This window comes from Mesoplodon mirus (genome assembly GCF_964341445.2).
Source record: "Mesoplodon mirus genome assembly, chromosome: 6".
In the NCBI taxonomy this organism is placed as follows: Eukaryota; Metazoa; Chordata; class Mammalia; order Artiodactyla; family Ziphiidae; genus Mesoplodon; species Mesoplodon mirus.
In genome coordinates this window covers 26,716,375-26,743,369 of record NC_138982.1, presented here as the reverse complement: position 1 = coordinate 26,743,369, position 26,995 = coordinate 26,716,375, and the positions used below count along the sequence as shown (strand labels likewise).

The 26,995-nt window shown below is 45.0% G+C and overlaps 1 protein-coding gene across 2 annotated transcripts in view; it reads left to right on the top strand.

Moving 5' to 3' along the window:
- The first annotated feature begins 18,858 nt into the window (after window positions 1-18,858).
- KAT2B (lysine acetyltransferase 2B) overlaps window positions 18,859-26,995 on the top strand; it is a 104,308-nt gene continuing 96,171 nt past the window's right edge. Inside the window, exon 1 of one of the 2 annotated variants that reach the window (XM_082624856.1) lies at window positions 18,859-19,254. In XM_082624856.1, coding sequence (XP_082480982.1) covers window positions 18,958-19,254 — 297 coding nt within the window. In that variant the 5' untranslated portion in view covers window positions 18,859-18,957. The remainder of the gene's footprint in view (window positions 19,255-26,995) is intronic. The other variant, XM_082624855.1, reaches the window with a different exon arrangement.

The following is a 26,995-nucleotide window of genomic DNA, read 5'->3' as shown; positions in this document are numbered from 1 at the left end:
CTATGTTTTCCAGGATGCTTTTCCCTGTGTGGTTCCAGGTTAGACTTGCAAGAAAGGAATTTGGGGGCAGTATATCTGAACGCCGCCATGGTTCAATGAGATGACCCCAGATGCAGAGGTGCCTAGCAGGTCCAGCTTGTCCTCACTCCCTCTACGTTGCCAACAGCAGCCTCAGATCCACCAGCAGGTGGACCCCCAAAGGCAAATACTGCCTCCAGATTCCTCCATCAGCATGACTTCTGTGGTCCTACTTCAGTGGCTGGATATCCTTGGTTTCTCAGACTGGCTAGGGACTCCTCTGGTCCTTCCAGCTCCCTTTACCAGATGTTCAGTTGCCCGGCTCCTTCCACAAATCGTGTGAGGTCAGATTTCAACAATTAATTCTTTTTTTTTTTTTTTTTTTTGCTGCACCGAACGGCATGTGGGATCTTAGTTCCCCAACCAGGGATCAAACCCATGCCTCCTGAATTGGAAGGGCACAGTCTTAACCACTGGATCACCAGGGAAGTCCTCCAGAATGAATTCCTCATTCCATAATTCCTTCACACCACTCATGCAGGTGTACTGCCTGCTCACTCCCAGCAGCTGCATCACACCCATGCCACGTCAGTGTGAGAAGGTTACTGAGGCAGTTCTTTCAAGCAAGTCCTGAGTCTCCTGTCAGCTCCAGCTCCCGGGCAGGGTCAGGTATCTCTCTCAGGGTGGCTGAGTGTTCATATCTCCACATGCAGCCCTCAGGCCCACTGGTGATTAGGGTTGTAGGAAAACCTCCTTACAAAAGTGGCTTAGGATCAACTTCTTTCCAGAGAGGCAAAAATAGAGAAAACATATTCCTGAAATACTTTGCAAGGAAGCCGTTGGGTCTATCTCTACATGGATTCTCAGTAGCTTCTTTTCTTCCAAAGTGTATTTGCTGTCTGTTAATGTTGTCTATGAATTGATTAATTATTTTATGTTATTTCTTTTATTGACAAAAACATGTACTTCTATTTATTTATTAGACACCCAATGACACCTTTTTAAAATATTCAAACAATACAGAAGTATGTAGAGGAAAAGAAGAGAGCTTCCTTTCCCCAAAGTTACCACTGCCAAAAATTGGGTGTAAATTGTTCCAGACCGGTTTCTATGTATTTTCATATGGATGTGCATGAAAACATAGACACAGTCTAATTTGAAATTCAGATTTAATTTGCGTACAGTCAGTTGCAGAAATTCTAAATGTACAGTTTGATGAATTTTTATACAGGAATACACTTGTAGACTCCATTAAGTCTTGTTTTCTGTATCTTAAAAAATAACATGGCAGCATAATCATAATATTATTCTGTAAATGTTTCCCGTCACTTACTAGTATGGGGTGATGAGTTTTTAGGTCTATAGTCAGTACCTATCAACCTACTCCATTTTTTTTTTTTCCATGCTGCATGGCATGTGGGATCTTAGTTCCCCGACCAGGGATCAAAGCCTGGTCCTCGGCAGTGAGAGTGCTGAGCCCTAACCGCTGGACCGCCAAGGAATTCCCCCTACCCCATTCTTTTTAACCACTGTATTATATTCTACAGTAAGTGTAAACATGTAACATAGATTATTGAACCATTTACCTGTAATGAAGTAGTTGTTTTTGTTCTGTTTTGTTTGCTATAATAACATTACAATGAACACGAACACAGAGGTCCAGGCCTCTTCATGTGGATGCTGCTGCTTGCGGGATATCCGACCCACGGAAAGGCAACATGGCAGAATGGAAGTAGCAAAGGCTTAGGAGCATGCTGGCTGGACTTGAATCCCAGCTTGTTGCTGGTTTGTTGGTGCTCTTAGGTTATCTAGCCATTTGGGACCCCAGTTTTGTCAGTGGTGAAATAGAGATAATACTAGGAACCTTGCTGGTTGATGTGAAATAAGCGATGTCTATCAAACACTGAGCACAGTGTACAGCGTAGATGCTCAATACGTAATTGTTATTATCATTAATATTAACTTAGTAACATTATTTAGTCTCCCCATGTTCCACAACCACCTTTGCATAAACATTTCCATTAAATTCTCTCCCCATGATCCACTTTCACCTATTTGTTTCTTTCTGCTCACTTTCGGCCCTGCTTATGTCTATATCCATCCTCACCACCCTAGCTCCATGTCACCTTTACACACACACACACACACACATACACACATATGTAATATGTACATATACATATTTCAAAAGCAACCTAGAAGAGTGGGCAGGAAACGATGCAAAGCTATTTCAGAGTCTTAAGACTTTGTCTTTTTTTTTTTTTTTTAATTTATTTTTGGCTGTGTCAGGTCTTTGTTGCGGCATGCAGGCTCTTCGTTGTCGCGCGCGGGCCTCAACTCCAGTTGTGTGGGCTTAGATGCCCCGCGGCATGTGGGATCTTTCCAGACCAGGGATTGAACACGCATCCCCTGCATTGGAAGGCGGATTCTTAACCACTGGACCACCAGGGATGTCCCAAGCCTTTAATATTCTTGTTTTTTTTTTTTTTTTTTCCCTTGGTACGCGGGCCTCTCACTGTTGTGGCCTCTCTCATTGCGGAGCACAGGCTCCGGACGCGCAGGCTCAGCGGCCATGGCTCACGGGCCCAGCCGCTCCGTGGCACGTGGGATCTTCCCGGACTGGGGCATGAACCCGTGTCCCCTGCATCGGCAGGCGGACTCTCAACCACTGCACCACCAGGGAAGCCCCCCAAGCCTTTAATATTCTTGAGAATATCATGTGTCCACTAAAATGACAACTTGTACTATGTTTGCCCAAATATAAAGAAAAAATAAAGAAACCTTCTAAGGTGGAGGATTACATAATTAATGTACAAAAAATAATTTGAAATACAAGAGAAAAAAGAACCCACTAGATATTACAACAAGAAAATAATTTAATTAGAAATAAACCCGGGACTTCCCTGGTTGTGTAGTGGTTAAGAATCAGCCTGCCAATACAGGAGACACGGGTTCGATCCCTGGTCCGGGAAGATCCCACATGCCGTGGAGTAACTAAGCCCATGAGCCACAACTACTGAGCCTCTGAGCTACAGCTACTGAAGCCTGCGCGCCTAGAGCCCATGCTCTGCAACAAGAGAAGCCACCGCAATGAGAAGCACGCTCACCGCAATGAAGAGTAGCCCCCGCTCGCCACAACTAGAGAAAGCTCACACGTAGAAATGAAGACCCAATGCAGCCAAAAAAACCCCAAAAAGAACGTTTAAAAAAAAAAAGAAACTCAAAATAAGTATGAGGGAAAAATTCATCTGAAAAAACTACCAAGAACATAAAAGAAAATATGAATAAAGGCAAAGACTCATCTATGTTTTGGATTGGAAAACTCAATATTGCATAGATGTCACAAATATGGGCGAGGATGTGGAGCCATGAGAACTCCTAAACATTACACTACTGATGGGAGGGAAAATCAGGACCATTACTTCAGAAAACAATGTTGCCCTATCCTGTAAGTTGAAAATCCCAAGGACCTGCAAACTATGGCTTGTGGGCCCATCTGGTCTCTACCTGTTTTTATGTAGTCTGCAAGCTAAGAATGTTTTTTACATTTTTAATTGGTTGAAACAAACCAGAAATACAATATTTTGTAGCATGTGAAAATTATTCAAAATTCACGTATCAGTGTTCACAAATGAAATATTAAAACACAGCCATGTTCATTCTCACATGGATTGTCTTCGGCATTTTCGTAATACGATTTCAGAATTGAATAGTTGCAACAGAGACTACAGGGCCTTCAGAGCTTAAAACAGTTACTACCTGGTCCTTCCCAGAAAAACTTTGCCACCCTCTGTCTTGCCCAATGCCTTATGCCTGTAAGTCCCTTTCAAGTAATTTGCTCTATAGAAACAATTGTGGGTATGCACCAAGGAGACATGCATCAGAGCAGTTATATTAGCATAGTTGATAGTCAGGAAAAACTGGAAACAACCCAAATATCTCTCAACAAGTGTATATTAGTTATCTATTGCTGCACAATAAACTACCACGACTTAGTAACTTAAATCAACATATATTTATTACCTCATGATTTCTGTGCAGCACAGCTTGGGTGGGTCTTCTGTAAGGCTGCCATCAGATATTGGTCAGGGCTAGGTTCTCATCAGGAGGCTCAGCTAGGGAACGATACACTCACAAGTTCACTCAGGTCGATAGCAGAGTTCATTTCCTTGCATTTCCAAGATGGAGGACCCTGGCTTCTTGCTGACTGTTCACTGGAGGTGGCCCTCAGTTTCCAGAGGCTGCCCTCAACCTCCTTGCCGTGTGGGCCTCCCAACTTTGCATCCATGGATAAATCTTAAATGCATGTTACTAGGTAAAAATGCCAATCTGAAAGGGCAACATATTGTATGATTCCGGCTACACAACTTCTGGAAAAGACAAAACTACGGAGAGAGTATAAGGATCAGTGGTTTCTAGGGGTTGGTGGGTGGGGTGGGAGGGATAAATGGGTGGGCACAGGGGCTTTTTAGAGCAGCAAAACTATTCTGTATGAAACTGTAATGGTGGCTACATGCCATTATACGTTTGTCAAAACTCATAGAATGTACAACACAAAGAGTGAACTTTAATGTAAACTATGGACTTTGTCAATAACAACGTATCATTGCTGGCTCAATAGTTGTAACAAATGTACCACACTATTGCCAGATGTTAATACAGTAGAGGAAAGGGAGTGAAGGGGCATGTGAGAAATCTCTGTACTTTCTGTTTGATTTTTCTGTAACCCTAAAACTGCTTTAAAAATAGTTATTTAATTTAAGATATGTATGTGTATGTGTAAGTAGAAACACTGTAGGAAACTATCTTTCTGGAAGTGTATCCACTAATTTTATTTTCCCAATTTGTGTCTAAATAAACAGTCAAGGGTGTAGGAAATTAGAAGATAGACCATCTTGGGCAGGAAGAGAGGAATTCCTTCACTATTAGATAACTACATCAACAATTCATTTTTTATCTTGAACACTTTCAGGAGTAGGTAGTCAATATAAAGGCCAGTGAGAGTTCTCTGCACTTGAGGAGCTCGGTGTCATGGGGAAGAGAGACACACAGATGCATTACTGGATAACAAAGCCAGTGCTTATTTCTTTTTCTTTTTCTGTTTTTTTTTTTTTTTTTTTTTTTTTGGCTGTGCCGCACAGCTTGCAGGATCTCAGTTCCTGGACCAGGGATCGAACCCACGTCCCCAGCACTGGAAGCGTGGAGTCACTGGACCGCCAGGGAAATCCCTGCTTATTTCTAAGCATTCCATCCACATTGTCTCACAGCCACACAACCCTGCAAACAAGCACCATTAACTCATTTTTAGACAAGGACCCTGAAGCTCTGTGTGGTGAGTTACCTTGCCCCGAGTAAGCGGCAGAGCTGGGAATCAAGGTCAAGTGTGTTACAGCAAAATGGGTGACTTTTCTACGATGCCAGTAAAATCAATTCATTTTGGAAGAAGAGGACTGTAACAGTTGCATTTTGTGAAGGAAGTTGTAGTTTCATTATTTTGAAGTTCAAATACACTCACAAGTCATTCCTCTCCTTTTCACTCTTCTTGCCTTTCTCTCACTGGAATAAATTCTTTCACTTGTCATTCTACCCTCTGAAGGCCAATCCGTGACCTGTGGCTCAGTGGAAAGGTGGCCAGAAAAGAAAATACTGAAAGTCACCCCACCTCTCCAGTGACACCCCTCTGCCCTGGTTTGGTCTAAACTGCCCGTCAAGTTCAAGTTTCCTGGATGTTCCACAGCTAGTATCGTAAAAGTGGAGACGACAGGCACCAGCGTGTGGAAGAGAGTTATATTTAGCTGTCCTTTAGGAGCTGGATCTCTGGATATCACAGAGATTCTGGTACAGCCTGTTACTGTTTGAGGGCTTCTGAGCCTGAGGCAGAGAAAAGGGAGTGGGTGGCTTGCTGACAGTTTTTATAAATACCCAGTATTTATTCAATGGCAGAAACACACAGAACACACAGAGCATGAGAGGAAAGAACACAGCTCAGCTCCATTCATCCGCTGGGCCCAGGACCAAGCTCTTCTAGTCTGTCCTGAGCCAGCTGCAGCCCTGTGTCTGGGGAAGTCACCTGCCTGCCTGCTGGAGAGGGAAGGAAGGAACAGGGAACAATGACGCCCTTGTGAAAAGCCAAGGTTTTTGTGTGTTTGGTTTTGTTTTTTAAGTTTATTTTCTAATCAGGTCACTCTTCTGCTTAAATCCTTTCAGTAGCCAGCCACTGCTTTTAGGATAAAGGTCAAAAGCCCTGATATGGCAAATGAAGCTGTGTAGAAAGCCTCAGCCTGTCTCTTCCCACTGTCCCTTTCTTTTTTTCTTTTTCTTTTCTTTTTCTTTTCTTTCTTCTTTTTTTTTTTTTTTTTTTTTTTTTTTTTGCCACACTGCATGCAGCTTGTGGGATCTTAGTTCCCCGACCAGGAATTGAACCTGGGACCTCGGCAGTGAAAGCGCGGAGTCCTAACCACTGGATTGCCCGGGAATTCCCCCACTGACCCTTTCTTTAAAGTTCCTTAATCATGTCTACACTCTGCACACCTCAGGCCTGTACATGCTATTCCCTCCACCCTGAATGCTTTTGCTTCCTTGTCACTCAGTTAATTCTAACTCATTCTTAGTTTCTCAGCTAAAACATCACTTCCACAAGCTGAACTTGAGCACCATCAGAAAAGTGTTTCCCAGGGCTTCCCTTGTGGCACAGTGGTTAAGAATCCTCCTGCCAATGCAGGGGACAGGGGTTCGAGCCCGGGTCAGGGAAGATCCCACATGCTGTGGAGCAACTAAGCCCGTGCACCACAACTACAGAGCCTGCGAGCCACAACTACTGAAGCCCACACGCCTAGAGGCCATGTTCCACAGCAAGACAAGCCACCGCAATGAGAAGCCCACACACTGCAATGAAGAGTAGCCCCTGTTCTCCGCAATTAGAGAAAGACCCATGTGCAGCAACGAAGAGCCAACGCAGCCAAAAAAAAAAAAAAATTAAAGTGTTTCCCGATGCCTCACGTGAATCCTCCATCCTTAAATGCCTTCACAACTCCTGATACTTTCCCTTTATTTGAGTTTCTAATGATGCATTTGTGTGATGATTTAATTAATGTCTGTCTCTCCAGTCTTGCCTTGCTTGCTGTTTTAACCCAGGGGCCAATGCATAGACTTATAATAAGCAGATATACCTGCCATGTGGGGAGAGTTCCATAAATATTTGTTAGATAAATAAATGAACACGTGAAATAAGTGTTTGCACACTTAAATATTTAGGTTTTTTTTTTTTTTCTTTTTGTCTGTGCCCGCACAGTTTGCAGGATCTTAGTTCCCCGACCAGGGATTGAACCCGTGCCCTCAGCAGTGAAAAGCCCAGAGTCCTAACCACTGGACCGCCAGGGAATTCCCTATAAATATTTCATTTTGAATAAAGGGAGTAAGAAAGATCCTGATACTTTTCCCTCTTCCTCAGTTCTTAGCAGTGCCTTAGTCTGAGGATCCTGTCCCAGAAGCTGACCAATAGTAGAGCTAAGAGAAAGAAGAGTGGAGTGTGAGAAACTCTTAGACTCTGTTGGGAACTTGGCCACAAAGCAGTTTTACCCTCTACAGCTGTGCTGTCCAAAATGGTAGCCACTTGCCATGTGTGCTATTTAAATTTAACTAGTTAAAAGAAAATTAAAATTTTAGTTCATCAGTGTTATCGGCCACGTTTTACATGCTCAATGGCCACATGTGGTCAGTAGCTACCATATTGGACAGTGCCGATGTAAAACATTTTCATTACCACAGAAAGCTATATTGACTAGTACGGCCCTAGAATGAAAAACAGCCTCTTCTGCACAGAAAAGAGGAGGTGGGGAAGAGACTCTGCACCTATTATTATTATCGTCTGTATTCCACATAATTCCAGGTGCTGCAGCTGAATGTTCTTTATCTGTAGCTGGGACTCCTAAATGCTTCCCATTATAGAGTTTTTACAAAGATGAAATTTGTTATAACACATGTTCAGACCCTTAGTCAGCTCTCAGTAAACAGTAGCCACCATCAAGGAACCCTCCCACACTGTTGGTGGGAAGGTAAATTGGTACAACCTCTATGGAGAATAGTATGGAGATTCTTTAAAAAACTAAAAATAGAGCTACCATACGACCCAGGAATCCCACTCCTAGGCATATACCTGGAGAAAGCCATAATTCGAAAAGATATGTGCACCCCATGTTCACTGCAACACTATTTACAATAGCCAAGACATGGAAGCAACCTACATGTCCATTGACAGAGGAATGGACAAAGATGTGGTGCATATATACACTGGAATATTACTCAGCCATAAAAAAGAACGAAATAATGTTACATGCAGCAACATGGATGAACCTAGAGGTTTTCATACTGAGTGAAGTAAGTCAGACAAAGACAAACATATGATATCGCTTATATGTGGAATCTTAAAAAAGGGTACAAATGAACTTATTTACAAAACAGAAATAAAGTCACAGATGTAGAAAACAAACTTACGGTTACCAGGGGGTAAGGGGGAGGAGGGATAAATTGGGAGATTGGATTCACATATACACACTACTATATATAAAATAGATAACAAATAAGGACCTACTGTATAGCACAGGGAACTCTACTCAATACTCTGTAATGGCCTATATGGGAAATGAATCTAAAAAAATAGTATAGATATATATATATATAGATATATATATAGATAGATATAGATATATAGACATTTAGATATATATACACACACACCCACACATATGTATACGTGTATACATATATGTACGTATAACTGATTCAGTTTACTGTACATCTGAAACTAACACAACATTGTAAATCGACTATACTCTAATAAAAATTATAAAAAACACAAACAAGCAAACAAAAAAACAGTAGCCACCATTGTCATCAGCTGTAAGTTAAAGTGGTTAAAATCAGGAGAGAGTCTGGTGTAAGTTACTTAACTTCTCTGAGCCCCAAGTTCCTCATCTCTATGATGGAGATAATAGCCCTCACGTCCTGGTAAGGGTTAGATAGAACATTTTGCAGAAAGGGATTAGCGCAGTGCCTACCATGTAGTAAGTACCCCCAAACTGTTATTCTTCTTTTATTATTGTTGAGTGCTACAACAAATTTGATTTTCTCATAGATCAACTCAGAAATTGGATTCCAGCTGTTAAAACGTTCCAGGTGTGTGTCTAAAGCTGTGAGGATGTGGCCAGCAGTGCTAACTTCCTGAAGCTTTCATTTGGTTTGCTGAGGGCTGGCAGCCCAACCTGTAAGTCAAACGATTAGCAAGAATTGGTTAAATTCCCTTTGGTCAGACCCACATTTCTGAGATGCCCAAAACTTCTCACTAGGCTGAGCAGTGCCTGACATATGTGGTATGTCAGAATTCTGCAAAAAGAATTGGGTATCTTTAACAACTGAGCTTTTAATTTGGCCTCAACTAGATTCCCCTAATGTCTCCTGTCAATTCTGCTGGTTCTGTTTTCTTCCAAATTTTAGACTTGTTTCCATAAGGCAACCACATTCCAAACAGGATATGTATGTTTGTATTTGGAGGGTGGAGAGTGGGAAAAAGAGGGAGGGAAAGGATGTTTAATCTGATATCAAGTTTAAACCAAGAGAGGAAAAGGGTGGGTGGCAGAAAGGGATCCCTAATATTTATGGAATATTCATTATTTGCCAGACAATATTTTAAGCACTTTTTTCTCATGGACTTTTTTTTCTTTATTTTTTTAAATTCAAAATTATACATAACTACCCGGCCAAAATGTAATCGTATTTAAAGTGTACAAAATTTAAATGTATGTTCATCCAAAAAAAGGTGAATGACATGAATGTAAAAAAATTTAAAAATCCAAATTATTTTTTATATTTTAAAAAATGCTCTTTCTTCTACCATAGTCAAAGTGCCCTTTCAAAACTAAAAGGCAAAATGAAGTTATAGTTAATCACTATCAAATTTTTAGTCAAAGATATTAAAATAAGCTGAATGTTTTATTAGCTTTTTAGAAAATTCAGTGACGTCTTCCTAAATAATTTTATAAAACTGTTCACACTCTTTGCATTCAATGTTCACCTATTTGCCAATGAAAAAGTCTATTTCGTGCTTCCCGGAGATAATGTTTAGATCTGTATACATATACATTTAAGGGTCAAATGAATTCCTTAACATTACAAAATGTTCCTCAGACACTGGGCAGCGTTAGTGAATGTGGCGCTAGTTGACGAGGATCCTCAGAACCATGAATTGGAACACAAAGAGAAGCAAGAAAACGGCTGCTTGGTACTCTGGGAAAGAATACTTTGTTATGCAAGAATCTTTTGCATTCATGCTTAGAAGGAGGATTTGACAAGTTAATTAATTTGTCTTTTCTCTTACCTAAGCATTCCTGCCACTCAAATCCTTCCTGCACTCCAAAACGGTGCCTCTTTCACATGCAAAACTTCTCAGTATTCCTATGCAGGCGCCTTCTGTTTCCAGGCTCAAGGACAACAGATGCGAGGAAGTGCGTCTCAGGCAAGGGCTTGATCCCGCTGGGTAGAAGGGTGAAGTCCAGGTTTACGGGGTTGCCCTGTCTGAAGCTCATATCAGGTGACAAGTGACGAGTGACAGAGATGCCCCCGCTTCCACTTTGTCTTTGAGCGTTTACGGCACAAGGAATTCTTTAAACTGTCGACCCCAGTGTAGGGGCTCCTTTTGCCTGAGGCCAAGGGTGATCCTGCTTTAAAAACGAATTAAAGAGCATGCAGTCTTTAATGGGAGTATCAAGACTATTCTTAAAAGGCAATATTACAGTGAACTCTCAGTAAAGACTGAGCTAGAAGGCCATGTTATAAGGCAATCCTTCTGCTCCAAACATTTCACATGATAGTTTAGAAATAAAATACAAAGAGAAAGTTTAATAAGATGGTGACCACGACCACTGCCGTCTCACATTATACTCGGTAGTTGACTGAGCTGCAAAAGAGACGTACATGTGAGAGATAAGGTCTGTAAAACTCAAAGAACGCATAGGAGAGTATCTTTACGAACACGGGCCGGGCAAAGAGTTTTTAAATGGGACACGTGGAAGCACTAAACATAAAATAAAATACCGACAAATCAAACCCATAAAAGTAAAAGCTTCTGATCATCAAAGGACACTCAAAAGAGTGAAAGAGAAAGTCACAGACTAAGAGATTTGCAACATATATATCCATTGAAGGATTCAAATCCAGACTGTACATTAGAAATCTACCACAAAACAATAAAAAATGGGTAAAAGACTAGCACAGACATTTATTTCACAAAAGATGGACATCCTAGATGCCAAGACGCAAATGAAAATGTGCTCAATGTTATTATGCATGTTGCAAATGCTAATGAAAACCACAAAGAAATAGACTACTCGACAACCACCAAAATGGTGAAAATTAAAGAGATCGACGGTACCAAAGCTTTATGAGGAGGGCGGCGCTGTCATCCTCACACACTGTGGGCAGGAGTATAAATTGGTACAGTTATTTTGGGAGGGACAGGACCTATTAAAGCTTGACATACACTTTCCCTATGATTTAGCAACTGTCCCCCCTAGGTATATACCCTGGAGAGATAAGCATATACGACAACGAAAAGGCATTATAAGAATATTCATAGCAACTTTATTCATAGTAGTAAAAAACTGGAAATGTTCATCAACAAGAGAATGAATAAACAAACTGTGATAGTCATATAATAGAATACTACACAACCATAAAAATAAGTGACATATGGCACATGGAACAACATGACAGATATCATAAACATAACGGTATTCCAAAAAAAAGCCTGACGACATGAGTCCATGCTGTATGGGCATATTTACATGAAGTTCAAGAACAGACAAGACTAATCTATGATGATGAAGCCAGAATAATGGTTGCCTTAGGGTACTGACGAGAAAGGGGCAAAAAGAAGCCTTCTTGGGTGCTGGCAATATATTGTTATATCAATCTGGATGGTGGATGACCAAGTCTATGCATAAATAAAAATTCATTGAGCTAGACAATTAATATGAGCATGCTTACTCCAATGTTCCTAGCAGCACTATTCACAATAGCCAAGACATGGAAGCAGCCTAAATGTCCATCGACAGAGGAATGGATAAACATGTGGTACATATATACAATGGAATATTACTCAGACATAAAAAGGAACGAAATAATGCCATTTGTAGCAACATGGCTGGACCCAGAGATGATCATACTAAGTGAAGTAAGTCAGACAGAGAAGGACTAATATCATATGATATCACTTATATGTGGAATCTTAAAAAGTGATCAAACGAACTTATTTACAAAACAGAAACAGACTTACAGACATAGAAAACAAACTTATGGTTACCAAAGGAGATGGGAGATGGATAGATAAATTAGGAGTTTGGGATTAACATATATACCTTACACTACTATATATAAAATAGATAAACAACAAGGGCCTACTGTATACCACAGGGAACTATAATCAGTATCTTGTAATAACCTATAATGGAAAAGAATCTGAAAAAGAATAGATATTTATGTACAACTGAATCACTGTGTTGTACACCAGAAACTAACACAACATTGTAAATCAACTCTACTTTAATAAAAAAATTTTTTTAAATTAGTGTGCTTACTACAGGCTTTACTTTGTAAATGTTGAAAAACATGAACAAGAAGGATACAGCCTGCCTTAGAGTGTTTACTTCTGGGGAGGCAGGCACTGGGAAACTGAGATAAAGGGACTTAGGAAGGAGGATTTCTTAAACTAATAATATATATCTCGCCAGCAAATGAAAATATTAAGAAAATGTGGTTGGTGAATGTACAGAAGTTAAATCACTCCCTTTATTTTTCTATGTGTTTGAAATATTTTATAACAACATACACATTTTTGTGCTTTGGGAGGATGTCATGTTACTATGCTTCACACTTTCTTTTGTTTGTTTGTTGTTTTCACCCAAAGTGGTTGCTGATGTATAGCACCCACTTTATAAATTTTGAAACACTCCACTCTGAGCTTTGATTTTAGACCCAGAGCGTCAGCCAGCCAGGACTTAAGATTAAGGACTTGAGGAAACAGATTTTCCCTTGATAAGGAGACCCTAAACTAGAAAACCTGTCCTAAAAATCTTTTCCTTAATTTGTGAAATTATGTGTATGAACACTTTTATAGAGTTAGGGAATTAGACTCCCTCTTACGTTTATTTTAAACAATAATTTGGCACTAACATTAGTAAAATTCATGATATTCAGATTGTTAGAGAAAATCTAGGTCATACCAAAGTTTGGTTCTTTGGAAATTTGATTTTCTTACATAATTTTCAAGTTGCTCAAAGAGGTAGATACTCACATATTGCTTCAGAAAAGCAGTCAGCCATTTAGCCGGAGTTCAGAAGAAGGAGACTTCATTTCTTTTTTTTTTTTTTTTTTTTTAATTTTATCATCATTTTATATGATGTCTTTATTTATTTATTTTATTTTTGGCTGTGTTGGGTCTTCGTTTCTGTGCGAGGGCTTTCTGTAGTTGCGGCGAGCGGGGGCCACTCTTCATCGCGGTGCGCGGTCCTCTCACTATCGCGGCCTCTCTTGTTGCGGAGCACAGGCTCCAGACGCGCAGGCTCAGCAATTTTGGCTCACGGGCCCAGTCGCTCCGCGGCATGCGGGATCTTCCCAGACCGGGGCACGAACCCGTGTCCCCTGCATCAGCAGGCAGACTCTCAACCGCTGCGCCACCAGGGAAGCCCCATTTCTTTTATTTACTTTGTACCTTCATTGTAAATGGTAGGTAGGCTGGTAAAACAGTCATATGTGTTAGTAATTATAAACAGAAAACAAAAGGGAAAAAACCCTCTCTCTTTACAAGGGCAGTGCTCAGCCAAATACATTTAGGCCTATTCATATTAGATATGAAAATTGCTATTAAGAACAACTAAAAATAAAATGAAAAAATTAGCACTAGTGGTATTTGCTGCATAGTTAAGACTCACACTGGAAATCATGATTTAATTGCAAAGATGCTTGAAAACCAGGGACAGAGATTTTATGTTTCCCCATCCTAGGATTCATTTCATAATTGTTTTCCAGTAATTTTTCCTTAGACAGATAGATTTCATTTTAGAGGTTATTAAAATAAATGTCCAGTGATCACAGCTACTTTCTCCAGTGGGAAGTTGGCCCAAGCCTAAGACATCTGTCTCCTCCTTCTTTATTTTATATTCTCATCGGACTGTTGTCTCTAAATAAGCAGGTGGCTGTGCTGGGAGGGAAGGATGCCAGCCATTGGCCACACACTGGGCCAAACCTGCTGTGATACCCCCTTGTCCAGACTAGTCCTTAGAGTCTGCATCCTCAGTGGGGATAATTTCAATCCGTCCGTGGGCTTCAGGATGTTGGTGTATTATAGAAGGTGGGTAAGAAGGAATATGGCAAAGAGGTACCAGATGTTGGAGTAGCAGCAGATGGTCCCCATCCTTCCTTCCTTAGATGGGAAGGCATCTCAGGCAAAGGATACTAGATGAATAGGGCCAGCCATGCTGTCTGGGGGAAGGTATCAGGCAAGACAGCAAATGCAAAGGCCCTGAGGCAGGAAAAAGCTTCCTGAGTTAGGCTGGAGTAAACCACACACCTGGGAGAAGGGCCTGGAGAGGTAGGCCTTGCCAGTCAGGTTATGGGGTTGTGATTGTATTTTCAATGTTATGAGAAGCCCTTGGAGGGTTTCAAGCAGGGGGTTGTGGGATCAGGTTTGCATTTACAATTTTTTTTTAATTTTTATTTTTATTTATTTATTTTTGTTTGCATGGGGTCTTAGTTGCTGCGGGCGGGCTTTCTCTAGTTACAGCAAGTGGGGGCTACTCTTTGTTGTGATGCACGGGTTTCTCATTGCGGTGGCTTCTCTTGTTGTAGAGCACAGGCTCTAGGTGAGCGGGCTTCAGTAGTTGTAGTTGTAGCACACGGGCTCAGTAGTTGTGGCTCACGGGCTCTAGAGAGCAGGCTCAATAGTTGTGGCGCACGGGCTTAGTTGCTCCGTGGCATGTGGGATCTTCCTGGACCAGGGCTTGAACCCATGTCCCCTGCATTGGCAGGCGGATTCTTAACCACTGCGCCACCAGGGAAGCCCCTGCACTTACAGTTTTAAAACTCTACCATGAAGAGGGGGATCATGGTAGAGCAAGGGAAGCAGAGAGTCCAGTTTGCACGTAGAAAGAACTACTACTATTTATTGAGAACCTTCTTTGAGTGAGGCACTGGGAATACAAAAATGAGAGAAAGAAGTTTTACTCTCAAGGGAGCCCAGTAAAGGCAACGACATTTAGGAGTTGGCTGCATATCTTTCTAAATCTTTCTCTGGCTTTTGCATTTTTATATGCATTGACTGAACACATAGAGAATTGTACTTATATGCCAGTGTGAGTTTGCTTTTAGTATAGATGGTATTATACTGTACAGGGTTCATTCAGCAGCATTTCCTGGAGACCCACCTATGCTACTACATTTGTATAATGGTCATTCTTTGTGATAGCTGCATACTATTCTATAGTATTAATAAGCCAGAACTAACCTCCAAGGGTAAACCTGCTCCTTCAATTCCTACTCCCCAAGCCTTTTCTTTCCTAATTGTGGTTTGCTTACCTCAGCAAGTTGTGTTAAACTAAATGAAGAGGTAAACTGAGGCAAGCTTGAACTACCAGAAATTGAGATTACTCAGGAATAGCATGGGAATTGCAATTTAAGGAAATGCAAACCACAGCAAGCTACGGGGCGACCGTGCTGGTGTGTGGGTGGGCTGTATTTATGGGGTGGGGGAGAGCAAAGACGGGGAGTCTGCTTGCAGTCCAAGCAGTAAGTTCATTGGCTTGAGGACAGGAAGAGACTCTTGGCGCTTTTTCATTGGTCAGGAGGTAAATCTGGGTCTTCTGTATAACAGCCTTTAGGGCAAATCAGTCTCTCAGTTCTTAAGTTCCAAGTTCCGTTCTTTTCAGGGAACATGCATGAGATTTCCATTTTAGATGGACATCCTTTCACAGTTGTGAATACTTTGTAAATGAAAACATTGCCTTTTCTTTTCTTGGTGCTCACTTCATAAAAGGACTGCACACAGGAGCTCACTAAATGCTCACAGCAGCCTGATTATGCAGAGGCAGCAAGCCTCCTGAATCCTTTGCCCTTGAACTGTCCTTGCCTGCTGCTCATAACACACTTTGAATAAGGCCTTGAAACTGTGGGCCTTCAGCCGAAGGCAGTATGTCATCTGGGTGCTCTGAGCAGGGAAATAATGAAAAATAATGTTCAGTCGATGTCACAAGCCATTCACCATTCAGACAGTGATGGTTTTCAGGGCCGGTTGAAATGAGGTTGTTTTCTTCTGCTTCAGAACATCCTGGAAATAGCCTGCCTCCTGAATTCTGGGGACAGCTTGGGAGGAAGGGGTGATGGGTGAGTTAATATTGAGGCTGGGGTCCCCCCCCAACATTTTATGATGAAAATTTCAAACATAGAAGATTTAAAAAACCACACAGTGAACACCCATATACCTACTACCTAGATTCAACTCTTAACATTTCACTCTACTTGCTTTATCTTGTATCTATCTGTTCATCTGCCTATTAGCGCATTCACAGATGCATCAATCCATCTTTTTTTTTTTTTAACATCTTTATTGGAGTATAATTGCTTGACAATGGTGTGTTAGTTTCTGCTTTATAACAAAGTGAATCAGTTATACATATACATATGTCCCCATATCTATTCCCTCTTGCATCTCCCTCCCTCCCACCGTCCCTATCCCACTCCATCTTTTTTTAAATGCTTCTTAAAGCATACTGCATATATCACGACACTGCACCCCTAAACTTTCAGCAGAAGCACCACCAACTAGACTTTAATATTACAAAAAATTTTAATGTATGAGGGATATTTTTATCCAGTGAAATGCACAGATCTCAAGGGGGCCATCAGTTTGACAAATGCCTACATTGTGGAGCCTAAACCCCTATCAATATCTGCTGACATCATGATATTGGACTTTGTTCATGGGATCTCAGTCTTTAAGACTCCCATCCAGCTTAGGCAAGAATCATAAAAATCTGCAAAACACCTCAGTAGAGACAGAAGCGAGTAACAGTGGTAAAGCGGAGCACATCAAGCTAAGTAAAGAAGCCCCAGGTTACTGTCCTGGTGGAACCAGAGAGTCTACAATTTCAGACCTTGAGATAGGACTCAAGTTGGGAGAGGTTATTTCCTTTTGTGCTGTCTAATGTCACTGTCTGGATCTACAAACTTAAAAAAAAAAATGTTCATTTTTACATATCACTTTGCATTAAAAGTCAAAAGAACACAGAGAATCTAGAAAAACGATAGAGGAAAATTAACTGTAAAAAACGGGATGGGAAGGGGAATATTTCCAGGGAAAAGCACATTTCTGCAGGCGGTCTGGCCGGAGCTGGGCAAGAGCTTTACAGTATGTAAAGAATTTGATAATACGCACATTATGACCCATATTATATAGAAATTGTGACTCACGTTACAAAAGCAGGGCACTTGTGAAAGGTCCTGAGATACAGTGCTGCGCTTTTCAAAAACTGCTTTAGAGAGGCCAACCAAAGGTTCACAATTTCAAATGAAAAAAACTGAAACGTGGTCTCCGAATTACTAAACACCACCTTCATTGTCATCAACAATGAAAACGACAGTTGGCAACAGTTTCAACAAAGTTGAAAACGCTGAGTCGAGTTTTTTCCTTTTTGTTCTTTTTTTTTTTTTTTAAGTTTGAGGCCAAAATCAACACATTCTTTTGGATGCTGCTTAATTTTTTTTCATGGTTAATAATGCATGCTGGTGATATCAAAATGGAAAACTATGGAACATTATAGAAAAGAAAGTAGTGAGGTTATACTCCCACTCTGCAGAGCTGAGACCTATTAGCAAACTTTTCTCACTGCGCTTAGTTTTCATTGTGACCCTGCTTTTGGGACGACAGTTCTTTTAACAACCAGCACTTTCAAACAAAAATTACAGAAAATATCGATTAACAGTCTTTTCCTTCCTCTGGCAGATGCAATCCAGAAATTGATTATAGGATGAAAGCGTTCTCAGCTAAAAGAGAGAAGGTGGACGGAAAAGTATCTAAAAAGAGAAATGGAAAACATCACGCCTTTATTTTGGTGAATTGGCAACAAAGAAAAGGATTAGCATGGACGAGTACTTTACAAAAATATTTTTTTTTTCTCTGGCTCCCGCTAGGGTGGAGGAAGTTGCCTCTGTTCCGAGAGAGGGTGGAATGGAGCGGAGGAACAAATGATGGGAGTCTCCCCCGCGCTCCTCCCCCGCCCCCTCCCTCCGCCGGGTCAGCTTGGGGGGCGCGGGGTGGGCTGCCGAGACGCAGGCGACCAGCAGGTGCTTGGGCTCCGGCCCCTGCCCCCCCTCCCCCTTCCCCCGGGCTTGGCCTCGCCCCCTGGCGGGCGAGCGCAGGGTGCCAGGCGCGGGGTTGGGGGCGCACGCCCGGCAGGCAGCGGGAAAGAGCCGGGGGCTGGGGGCAGGGGGGCTGGCCCCCAACCATACCGAGAGGCCGGCACCCGCCGCCCGCACCCCAGGACCATGTCGGCGGCCCGGGCGCCGAGCGGGGCCCCGGGGAGGAGAGCCGGGGGAGGGCGTGTGCAGTGGCGGCGGCGGCCGCGGAGCCGCTAGTCCCCTCCCTCCTGGGGGAGCAGCTGCCGCCGCCGCCGCCGCCACCGTCAGCGCGCGGGCCGCGGCCGGAGCGAGCCGGGCGGGTGGCGCGCGGGGGAGGGCGGGGGCGGGGAGGGGGGTGGGCGCAGGGGCGGGAGGGCGCGGGGGGAGGGTCTCGCGCTCCTGGCGACCAGAGCCCGAGAGGGAGACCCTGGCGGCGGCAGCGGTGGCGGCGGCGGCGGCGCCTGACACTCGGCGTCTCCTGCCGTGCTCCGGAGCGGCATGTCCGAGGCTGGCGGGGCCGGGCCGGGCGGCGGCGGGGCGGGGGCCGGGCTCGGGGCGCTGCCCCCACCGCCCCCCGCGCCCCCGCCCGCGCCGCCGCAGGGCTCCCCTGGCGCCGCCGCCGCCGCCGCCGGGGGCTCGGGCGCCTGCGGACCGGCGACGGCGGTGGCGGCGGCGGGCACGGCCGAGGGGCCGGGAGGCGGCGGCTCGGCCCGAATCGCAGTGAAGAAGGCACAGCTGCGCTCCGCTCCGCGGGCCAAGAAACTGGAGAAACTCGGCGTGTACTCCGCCTGCAAGGTACGCGCTCGGCGCCCGGCCCGCGCGAGGGGCCGCGGCCGGGCCCGCGGGACCCCCTCCCCCTCCCGCCCCCTTCTCCCGCCCGGGGCCGCGGCACCGCGGAAGTGCTGCTGTCGCCCGCGCCCAATTAGCTGCTTCTCGGACCAGAGTGCTGTCGGGTGGGAAGGAGGGATCGCCGCGACCGAGAGCCTTTCCTTCCTCCGCCTTGGAAGGAGTTGCCTCCGCCTCCGAGCTCCTGGGCTGCCCTGGGGCTTTGTTGCTCTGTAGGAGCTCGCCGGAGGCGCCTCCCAGGGAGTGGAGCGGGGCCAAGGCAACATCTTTTGGGGAACCTGAGCGACCCCTCTCCGCCCTCCTCTCTCCGAGTCCCACTGGGCGGAGCTGGGTGGAAGGAGTGAGGCTGGAATAGGATTCCGGACTCCCGGCGCTTTGGGAGCTCGAAGGGGCGGAATGCGCGGGCTGGGCGGCGCAGCCCCAAGCTAGGGTCCTGGAGCTCCGGGCGCCCTCGGCCGGGGGCGGAGGCGCTGCGGCGCGCGGTGACAGCCCAGTCATTACTGTATTTTTACTTGTTTAGTTGAAACGCTGCCCCAGCCTCTCGGGGGTGTAAACAGGATTTGGCAAGGTGACGGCCCAGCGCGGCGGGCGCTACTGCTCAGTTTGAGGACGCGCGTTTCTGGCCATCCCCTCTCCACCCCAGTTCCGGGCACCCCGTCGCCCCTTAGCTGCGGATCCAGATGTGGGCGCCGTGCTCCCGGGGTGGGAGCACTGCCCGAGGCCGCGGGCAGGCTGGCCCTGCGCTGTCAGCAGCGGCTTTGTTTTGACAGGGTGACAGCTGAGGGGGGCGGGGACTTGGCCTTGTCAGCTCCTGCGGCCTGTGGCTGAAGCGGGGAAGAGACACATACACACTCACACACCTCCCCTGTGTTCCTCCCGCCTGCTGCAAACAGGGTCAAGTTCCCAGATTCCAGGTTCCCACCACCCAGATGCAGTTGGCCACGTCTGAATTTGGGCGTAAAGGTTATTAATCCTGCTAGAACCTCGCACCCCGGTGATGCTGTTTTTAGTATTTACAGGAGCTTCTCAACCTCAGTGGAATATCTTACTTCCTTTCTCCACGTCATTCACATCCTCTTGTGTATGTTGAACACCTACTGTAGACCCTGCACTGGTTCAATACATATTTGTTGAGTGAACGTAGGACCTAGCCCTTCTCAAACTTTCGCGTGCACAGGACTCTTCTGGGGAGCTGTTTAAATTCTGATTCTGCATCAGGAGGTCTGGGATAAGGGCTGAGAGACCGCATTTCTAACAGACTCAGGTGATGTGATGTTAGTCCACCGACCACACTCCAAGTAGCAAGACCCTAGTTCAGACCTGGACAATATAAGATTATCCCATTTGAATTCAGCCAAGAAAGTGAAACTGTGAGACAGTAATGCCACATGCTTGGCGTTTCTGAAGACAGAATGCAAAAATGATCCAGTGGGGAGTGTGCTTTTAAGAAAGGTGAAGGGGTAGGAATTGGTTATGAAGGGCATTTGACAAATGAGAACAAGACCGGGAGAGTAGTGGGCCGAAGGGAGAACCGTACAGAGATAAGAACGGGGTCAGTTACTCGGTTGACGTGGCATTTTGCAGCCAGGGTGGGCTCAGGTGGGGGCCGTGTCATCTCTGTGTTTCTGTTCCGGCTTTTTATTGGGTTCCCTTCACGAGCATCTTCTTTCCCTGCTACCACCTTAACGTCTGAAAACTTTCCTGCAGTCTTGGTCCTGTCTAAAACCATGAGCACGTGTGCCCTGCTTTGATATTTTTGATCCTTTCAAAGTTCCGTGAGTGAAATGTAGCGCCTTTTCTAAAATGTGTAACTTCAGTGTTTCATGTTCACATTCACAACCAAACCTATAGGAAGGGAAAACCTCTCTCATTTAAGGTCTCTCTTCCTGCCCCTGGGAGACTCTGAATGTGTCCACTTCTATTTGCTCATTCATTCAGTAAGTATTTAGAGGGATTCCCAACCGGATGCCAGGCATTGTGCTAGATGCTGGGACAGTGACCCCCAGAATCTGTCCTTCTGGAGCTACTGACCGTGTGTGTGCATGCACTTGCATGCATGTGTTGGGTGAACCAATTACAATGAAGTTTGAAGAACCTGCTTTCTTAGAGCGCTGTTGGAACTCAGAGCAGGGCATTCACGGGCAGGAGGCACGAAGCGTGGGTGGGGTAGCAAGGGCTTCCTGGAAGAAGTGTCAGTGGCTGCTAAGGACTCTTAGCGGGGCAGGGTGCGGTCAGCTGAAGCTTCTTGTAGTGGAGAAACTGAAAGTAGTTATGAAAGCTTGGAGTTGGGCCAGCGGGAGCTAAAGTCCATTGGCGGCGGCCACTGGATTGGTGGAGGCGGGTGTGCACGGCCAAGAGGGAATCCAGGAATCTTAACATTATCTCAGATTTGCTTTTTTTTTTTTTTTCTTCCAACTGCGCTTGATTGAGTGTGAGGAGGTGCAAGAGAGTAGAATCTGTATTTCTTTCTCAGCTTGTCTCTACCCTCTATGTAAGAATGCCCCAAAGGACAGATGCTCCTACCTTTTGTCACTGACTGGCCACTTAGCAAGTTGGAGGGAATAGAGAGGTTAGGGAGTGGGGAGGGCTCTGGGAAGAGATGAAGTACTTTACTGGGGGGGCTACTGAAAGAAAACAGGTCCCAGACCTGATAAAAGATCTGTCCTTTAAACTTCACAAATGAAACAGGGAAAGAAGGGAGCTAGCTCACAGCCAGGGAGGTGCACCACAGCCCAGAGAGAAGGTGGGGGGGGGGGAGAAACAAACAAACTTGTTTTGCAGGATCCAGAGTAGAGCTCTTTGAACTGGCACAGGTCGCTTGTGTGACACAGCCAGACTGATCATTAAAAATGTAAATCTGACCATGCTCTGCCCCTACTTAGTTAGGACCCTTAATTTCTCTTTACGAGGGGTCCACAAGACCCTGTGTGGCCTGGCCACTGCTATCTCTGGCCCCCTTTCAGGGCCTAGCGTGCATGGTTCCTTTCTACCTCAGGGCCTTTGCACACACTGTTTACTAGGACCAAAAGCTCCTCTCGCCTCACTTTCTTTTTTCTTTTTTTTTTTTCCTTTTTGGCCGCACTGCATGGCATGTGGGACCTTAGTTCCCCAACCAGGAATGGAACCTGTGCCCCCTGCAGTGGAAGCATGGAGTCTTAACCACTGGACCGCCAGGAAAGTCCCTTGCCTCACTTTCAAACGAACTCCCAGCTCTTCCTCCAAATCTCAGATTCCTTGCGTGTCCTTTACAACCCTGGCCAGCCTTCCCATTCTAAATTTTCGGAACCCCCTCTGTACTTACTTTTCCTAACTGGTGCTTTCATCATGATTTTTAATTGTGTGATTATTTGATATGTGTTTGTCACTCTGAATAGATCCTAGGTGATGTGGTTATTGACTGGATGAATGAATGAGAGAAGAGAAAACGGAGGAAATGATTAACTGTTAGAAGAGCAGTATTGAAATTTTAGCCTGACCACTTCTTTTTTTTTTTTTTTTTTTTTTGCCGTACGCGGGCCTCTTACTGTTGTGGCCTCTCCCGTTGCGGAGCACAGGCTCCGGACACGCAGGCTCAGTGGCCATGGCTCATGGGCCCAGCCACTCTGCGGCATGTGGGATCTTCCCGGACCGGGGCACGAACCCGCGTCCCCTGCATCAGCAGGCAGACTCTCAACCACTGCACCACCAGGGAAGCCCCTGACCACTTCTTGACAACTGGGCAGAGAGGATTTTTTTCTCACGGATGTGCATAGGACTGGATTTTTAGTGTTATAAAAGGAGCCCCTAGTAAATTATGAGTAGCCGAAATCCACATCTATTTGAATGAAAATGTAACTTAGGTAGTAAAAAACCAAAAACCAATGACTGACTCTTCCTAGTGAAATAGGCCATTTTTACATGAGGGGAGTCTGGAGGAAGTGGTGGCCAAGAGCCACCTGAGTTCACATTTCAGGTCCAGCTGTGTGACCTTGGACAAGGACTTTACCTCAGCCTCCATTTCCTTGTCTGTAAAGTAGGAATAATAACCCTCACCTCACAGCCTAACAGTGAGGATTTCAAATGGGCTCCTGTGTGTGAGGCATCCTGCAGGTGTCTAGTCCACCCTACGTTTTCTCAGCAGCTCAGAGTAGGGGATACCCTGTAAAGAAAGGGTATCTTACAGGGGATACCCTGTAAGAAAGAACATGGGGCTTAGTCTCCTATCCCAGCTCTGCCACTTTATGGTCTTGGGCACAAGTCACTTAGTTTTCCTCTGAGCCTGGATTGCTTCATCTCTAAGATGGAGACCATGACTTCAATCTTGAAGTTCAAAGGTGGAAGTTTCTCCAGAGTTCCTGGAACCTAAATGTGTTGGGTTCATGCTGGCAAAATGAAATTGCGTGGTGCTAAAACAGAAATAGAGTTACAGATGTAGAAAACAAACTTATAGTTACCAGGGGGGAAAGGGGGGGAGGGATAAATTGGGAGATTGGGATTGACACGTACACACTACTATATATAAAACAGGTAACTAATAAGGACCTACTGTATAGCACAGGGAACTCTACTCAATACTCTATAATGACCTATATGGGAAAAGAATCTAAAGAAGAGTGGATGTGTGTCTATGTATAACTGATTCACTTTGCTTACAGCAGGAAACTAGCACAACATTGTAAATTCACTACACTCCAATAAGAATTAAAAGAAAAGAAAAGAAAAGAAATTGCCTGCTGCTGTACTCAGTGTCCCAGTCAGGGGCTGCAAAGCAGTTACGGAGAACTTTGCTTTGATTCTGGGCTGAGTGCCTTACTTAGAGACTGACATAGGCACAGGACTCGAAAATTAGTCTTCACTTAAAAAATAATGTTTTATAATCTAGAAGTGACACTGGCTGTAGAATATGCAGCGAGCACAGGCAGAGGCACCACCATAAGAGGAAAAGCTTCCTACGTTGGCCAGGGAGCTGCGAATGGGGCACTAGACCCAGCCTTCACGTTAGGGGGAGTCCTGAACGCCTGTGTTTTTATTTGTCAGTCACTCCTCCCGAGAGCAAGTTTCTTTTCCAATGTTCAGTGTCTAGAGCAGTGGCTCTTACCCAGGAGCTGTTTCCCCCCCCAGGGGATACTTGGCAAGGTCTGGACACATTTTGGGGTGAGGGAGCGCTGCTGGCGGCTAGTGAACACAGGCCAGGGATGCTGCTAAACATCCGCGCATGCACAGGACCGCCCAGGACAGCCCCGCCGACACAAAGAATGATCTGGCCCCCATGACAGTAGTGCTGAAGTTGAGAAACTCTGCCTTGGAAGAAAATCGTATTGCCCCCAAATACCATAAATACATTTGCAGTGGAGGAGAAACGAATGCTTTTCATGTTAATTTGAATAACACTCAGAACACTCAGAATTCGCTTTGTGAATCCTGGGCATATTTTTTTTTTTTTTTTTTTTTTTTGCGGTACGCGGGCCTCTCACTGTTGTGGCCTCTCCCGTTGCGGAGCACAGGCTCCGGATGCGCAGGCCCAGCGGCCATGGCTCACGGGCCCAGCCGCTCCGCGGCATATGGGATCCTCCCAGACCGGGGCACGAACCCGTATCCCCTGCATCGGCAGGCGGACTCTCAACCACTGCGCCACCAGGGAGGCCCCCTGGGCATATTTTTAAACAGCTTTATTGTGGTATAATTTATAGATCGTAAAACTCAGTAACTGTAAGTGTGCAGTCAGATGCTCTTGAGTAAATGTGTACAATTGTGCGTGCATTACCACAGTCCAGTTTTATAACTCTGCCATTCCCCCCACCCCTTTACCTCCGCAAAGGTCTGGTGGTTCCCCCCCCACCAGTTCCCCCCACCGTGGGCAACTTTTTAAGGTGATATTTTATATCAGTTGATTGTTGGTTTGCAAACAAACCCAATTGAGAGTATCTTTCTGGAGACTCTTAGATCATCAGTATTGTTACGGCAAAGCACGACACAGGAGGGGGGGTAGATTAAATGTTTTTAAAAACTCAGTCTCTAGCCACCTAAATCTAATGCAGATGATTATTTCACGTGTGGTAACTTCTCTAAAAGGTAGTATCATGGAGCCAGGCACACAAGCAAAATGTTTCATTTGGCAGGCACCATGCAGAAAGTGAGAAAGATGACCAAATTGAATTATGTTTCCTCCTAAACTTTCAGGGAAGATGGAAATGCAAGCCTGCAAAGCCTTTGGATTGCAGTTTGCAGTTTTCTGTAACTGAAAAAAAGTAGTTTATAGGGCAACACAGTACAAAATCTGCTGAGGACTGTTTTGTTTTAGGAAGCTCGTGCTTGCGTATAGCATTTTGTGACGCAGTGCTCGTGGGGTTTTGTTTGTTTGTTTTTACCGTTCAGTAGATCTAAGCCTAGTTACCTGTCCCCAGAGGCAGGATTTAGTTCTGTGTCCATTTACTTCTGTAAATCCACAGGTCTGACCCGTCATAGGGAACGTTGAGGGTAAAAGGGTAAAATATACAGTTTCACGCCAGGTACCTTGGAACAATCAGAACATCTGCTTCTCAGCTGAAAGACCTGGATACTCAGCACAGTGCCAATAAAACTTGGATTTCCAAGGCTCAGTGGCTTCCGATGGAGTTCGTTTGTTTCTCCATGAGAGGAAGATAGCCATTTAGGAACGGTTGTCCACGGCTTCTGGCTCTGGATGGTTTCCTACTCCTAATCTGATTCGATTCGAGTGTTCGAATCTGCCACAGCACCTCTGGTAGAACTGCAGGCGTGCTGACCACCTGGCGGCCTGGAGAAAACCTGGAGGATCACTCCTCCCACCCCACCGGCCGGCGGGTGCCCCCGGGCAGTTTCTTAACTGCCTATCTTTCAGTTTCCTCATTGGTGAAGTGGGAGGCGAGGTGCCACCTCATCAATTTACCGTGAAGATGAAATCATCTAGCATATGTGACGGTTCTTAGAACACAGGCATTCCACAGATGTCTCTTTAATTTTTAAAAACTTTCCATTGGTATCAGCAGTTTTGTCGTTAGTGTTTTGCCACTTCACCTGGGGTAAGAGAAAGGCAGGGAAGGTCATTTCACTAGCAGGGAACCGGGACCCAAAGAGGTTCAGCAGCTTCATCCAGCTGCAGGGGTGGCTCAGGGGGAAGCTGCCCACAGAGGCTCTCTTTCCAACGTGCCCTCTGCATCCTCTTCCCAGGCGTTCTCATGGGGTGGAGAGGATGCTGTCCTTCCACATGGTTTACAGAGGGGACTTCACTTGTGGCAGGCATTCTCCTGCCCTCATTTGATGTTGATTGTACTCCTACTGAGAGGTATGTTCAAAGGCTTTTCTAGTTCATTGAAACTGCAGGCCATAAGGCAAGCAGAATGTGTTCTTTATGACCGGCCCCGGGTAGACAGATGCATGCCCTTGATGGTTTTAAAGCTGACAATCAAGAATGGTCACTGGGCTGGCCCAAGAGAGTTCCCTGCTGAAAGAAGATGAAACAGGTATCTACTCGGGCTGTTGAAGGTGCCAGGTGTGCCCGAGAGGTCAGGGATTGCCCGTCCTGGGTATTTAGAAGTCCCCAAGTAGCTCTGTATAAGACTGCACACACAGTAGTATTTCAGCACAATCCAGGGGAGTCATTGTTTTTTTTTTTTTTTTTTTTGCGGTACGCGGGCCTCTCACTGTTGTGGCCTCTCCCATTGCGGAGCACAGGCTCCGGACGCGCAGGCTC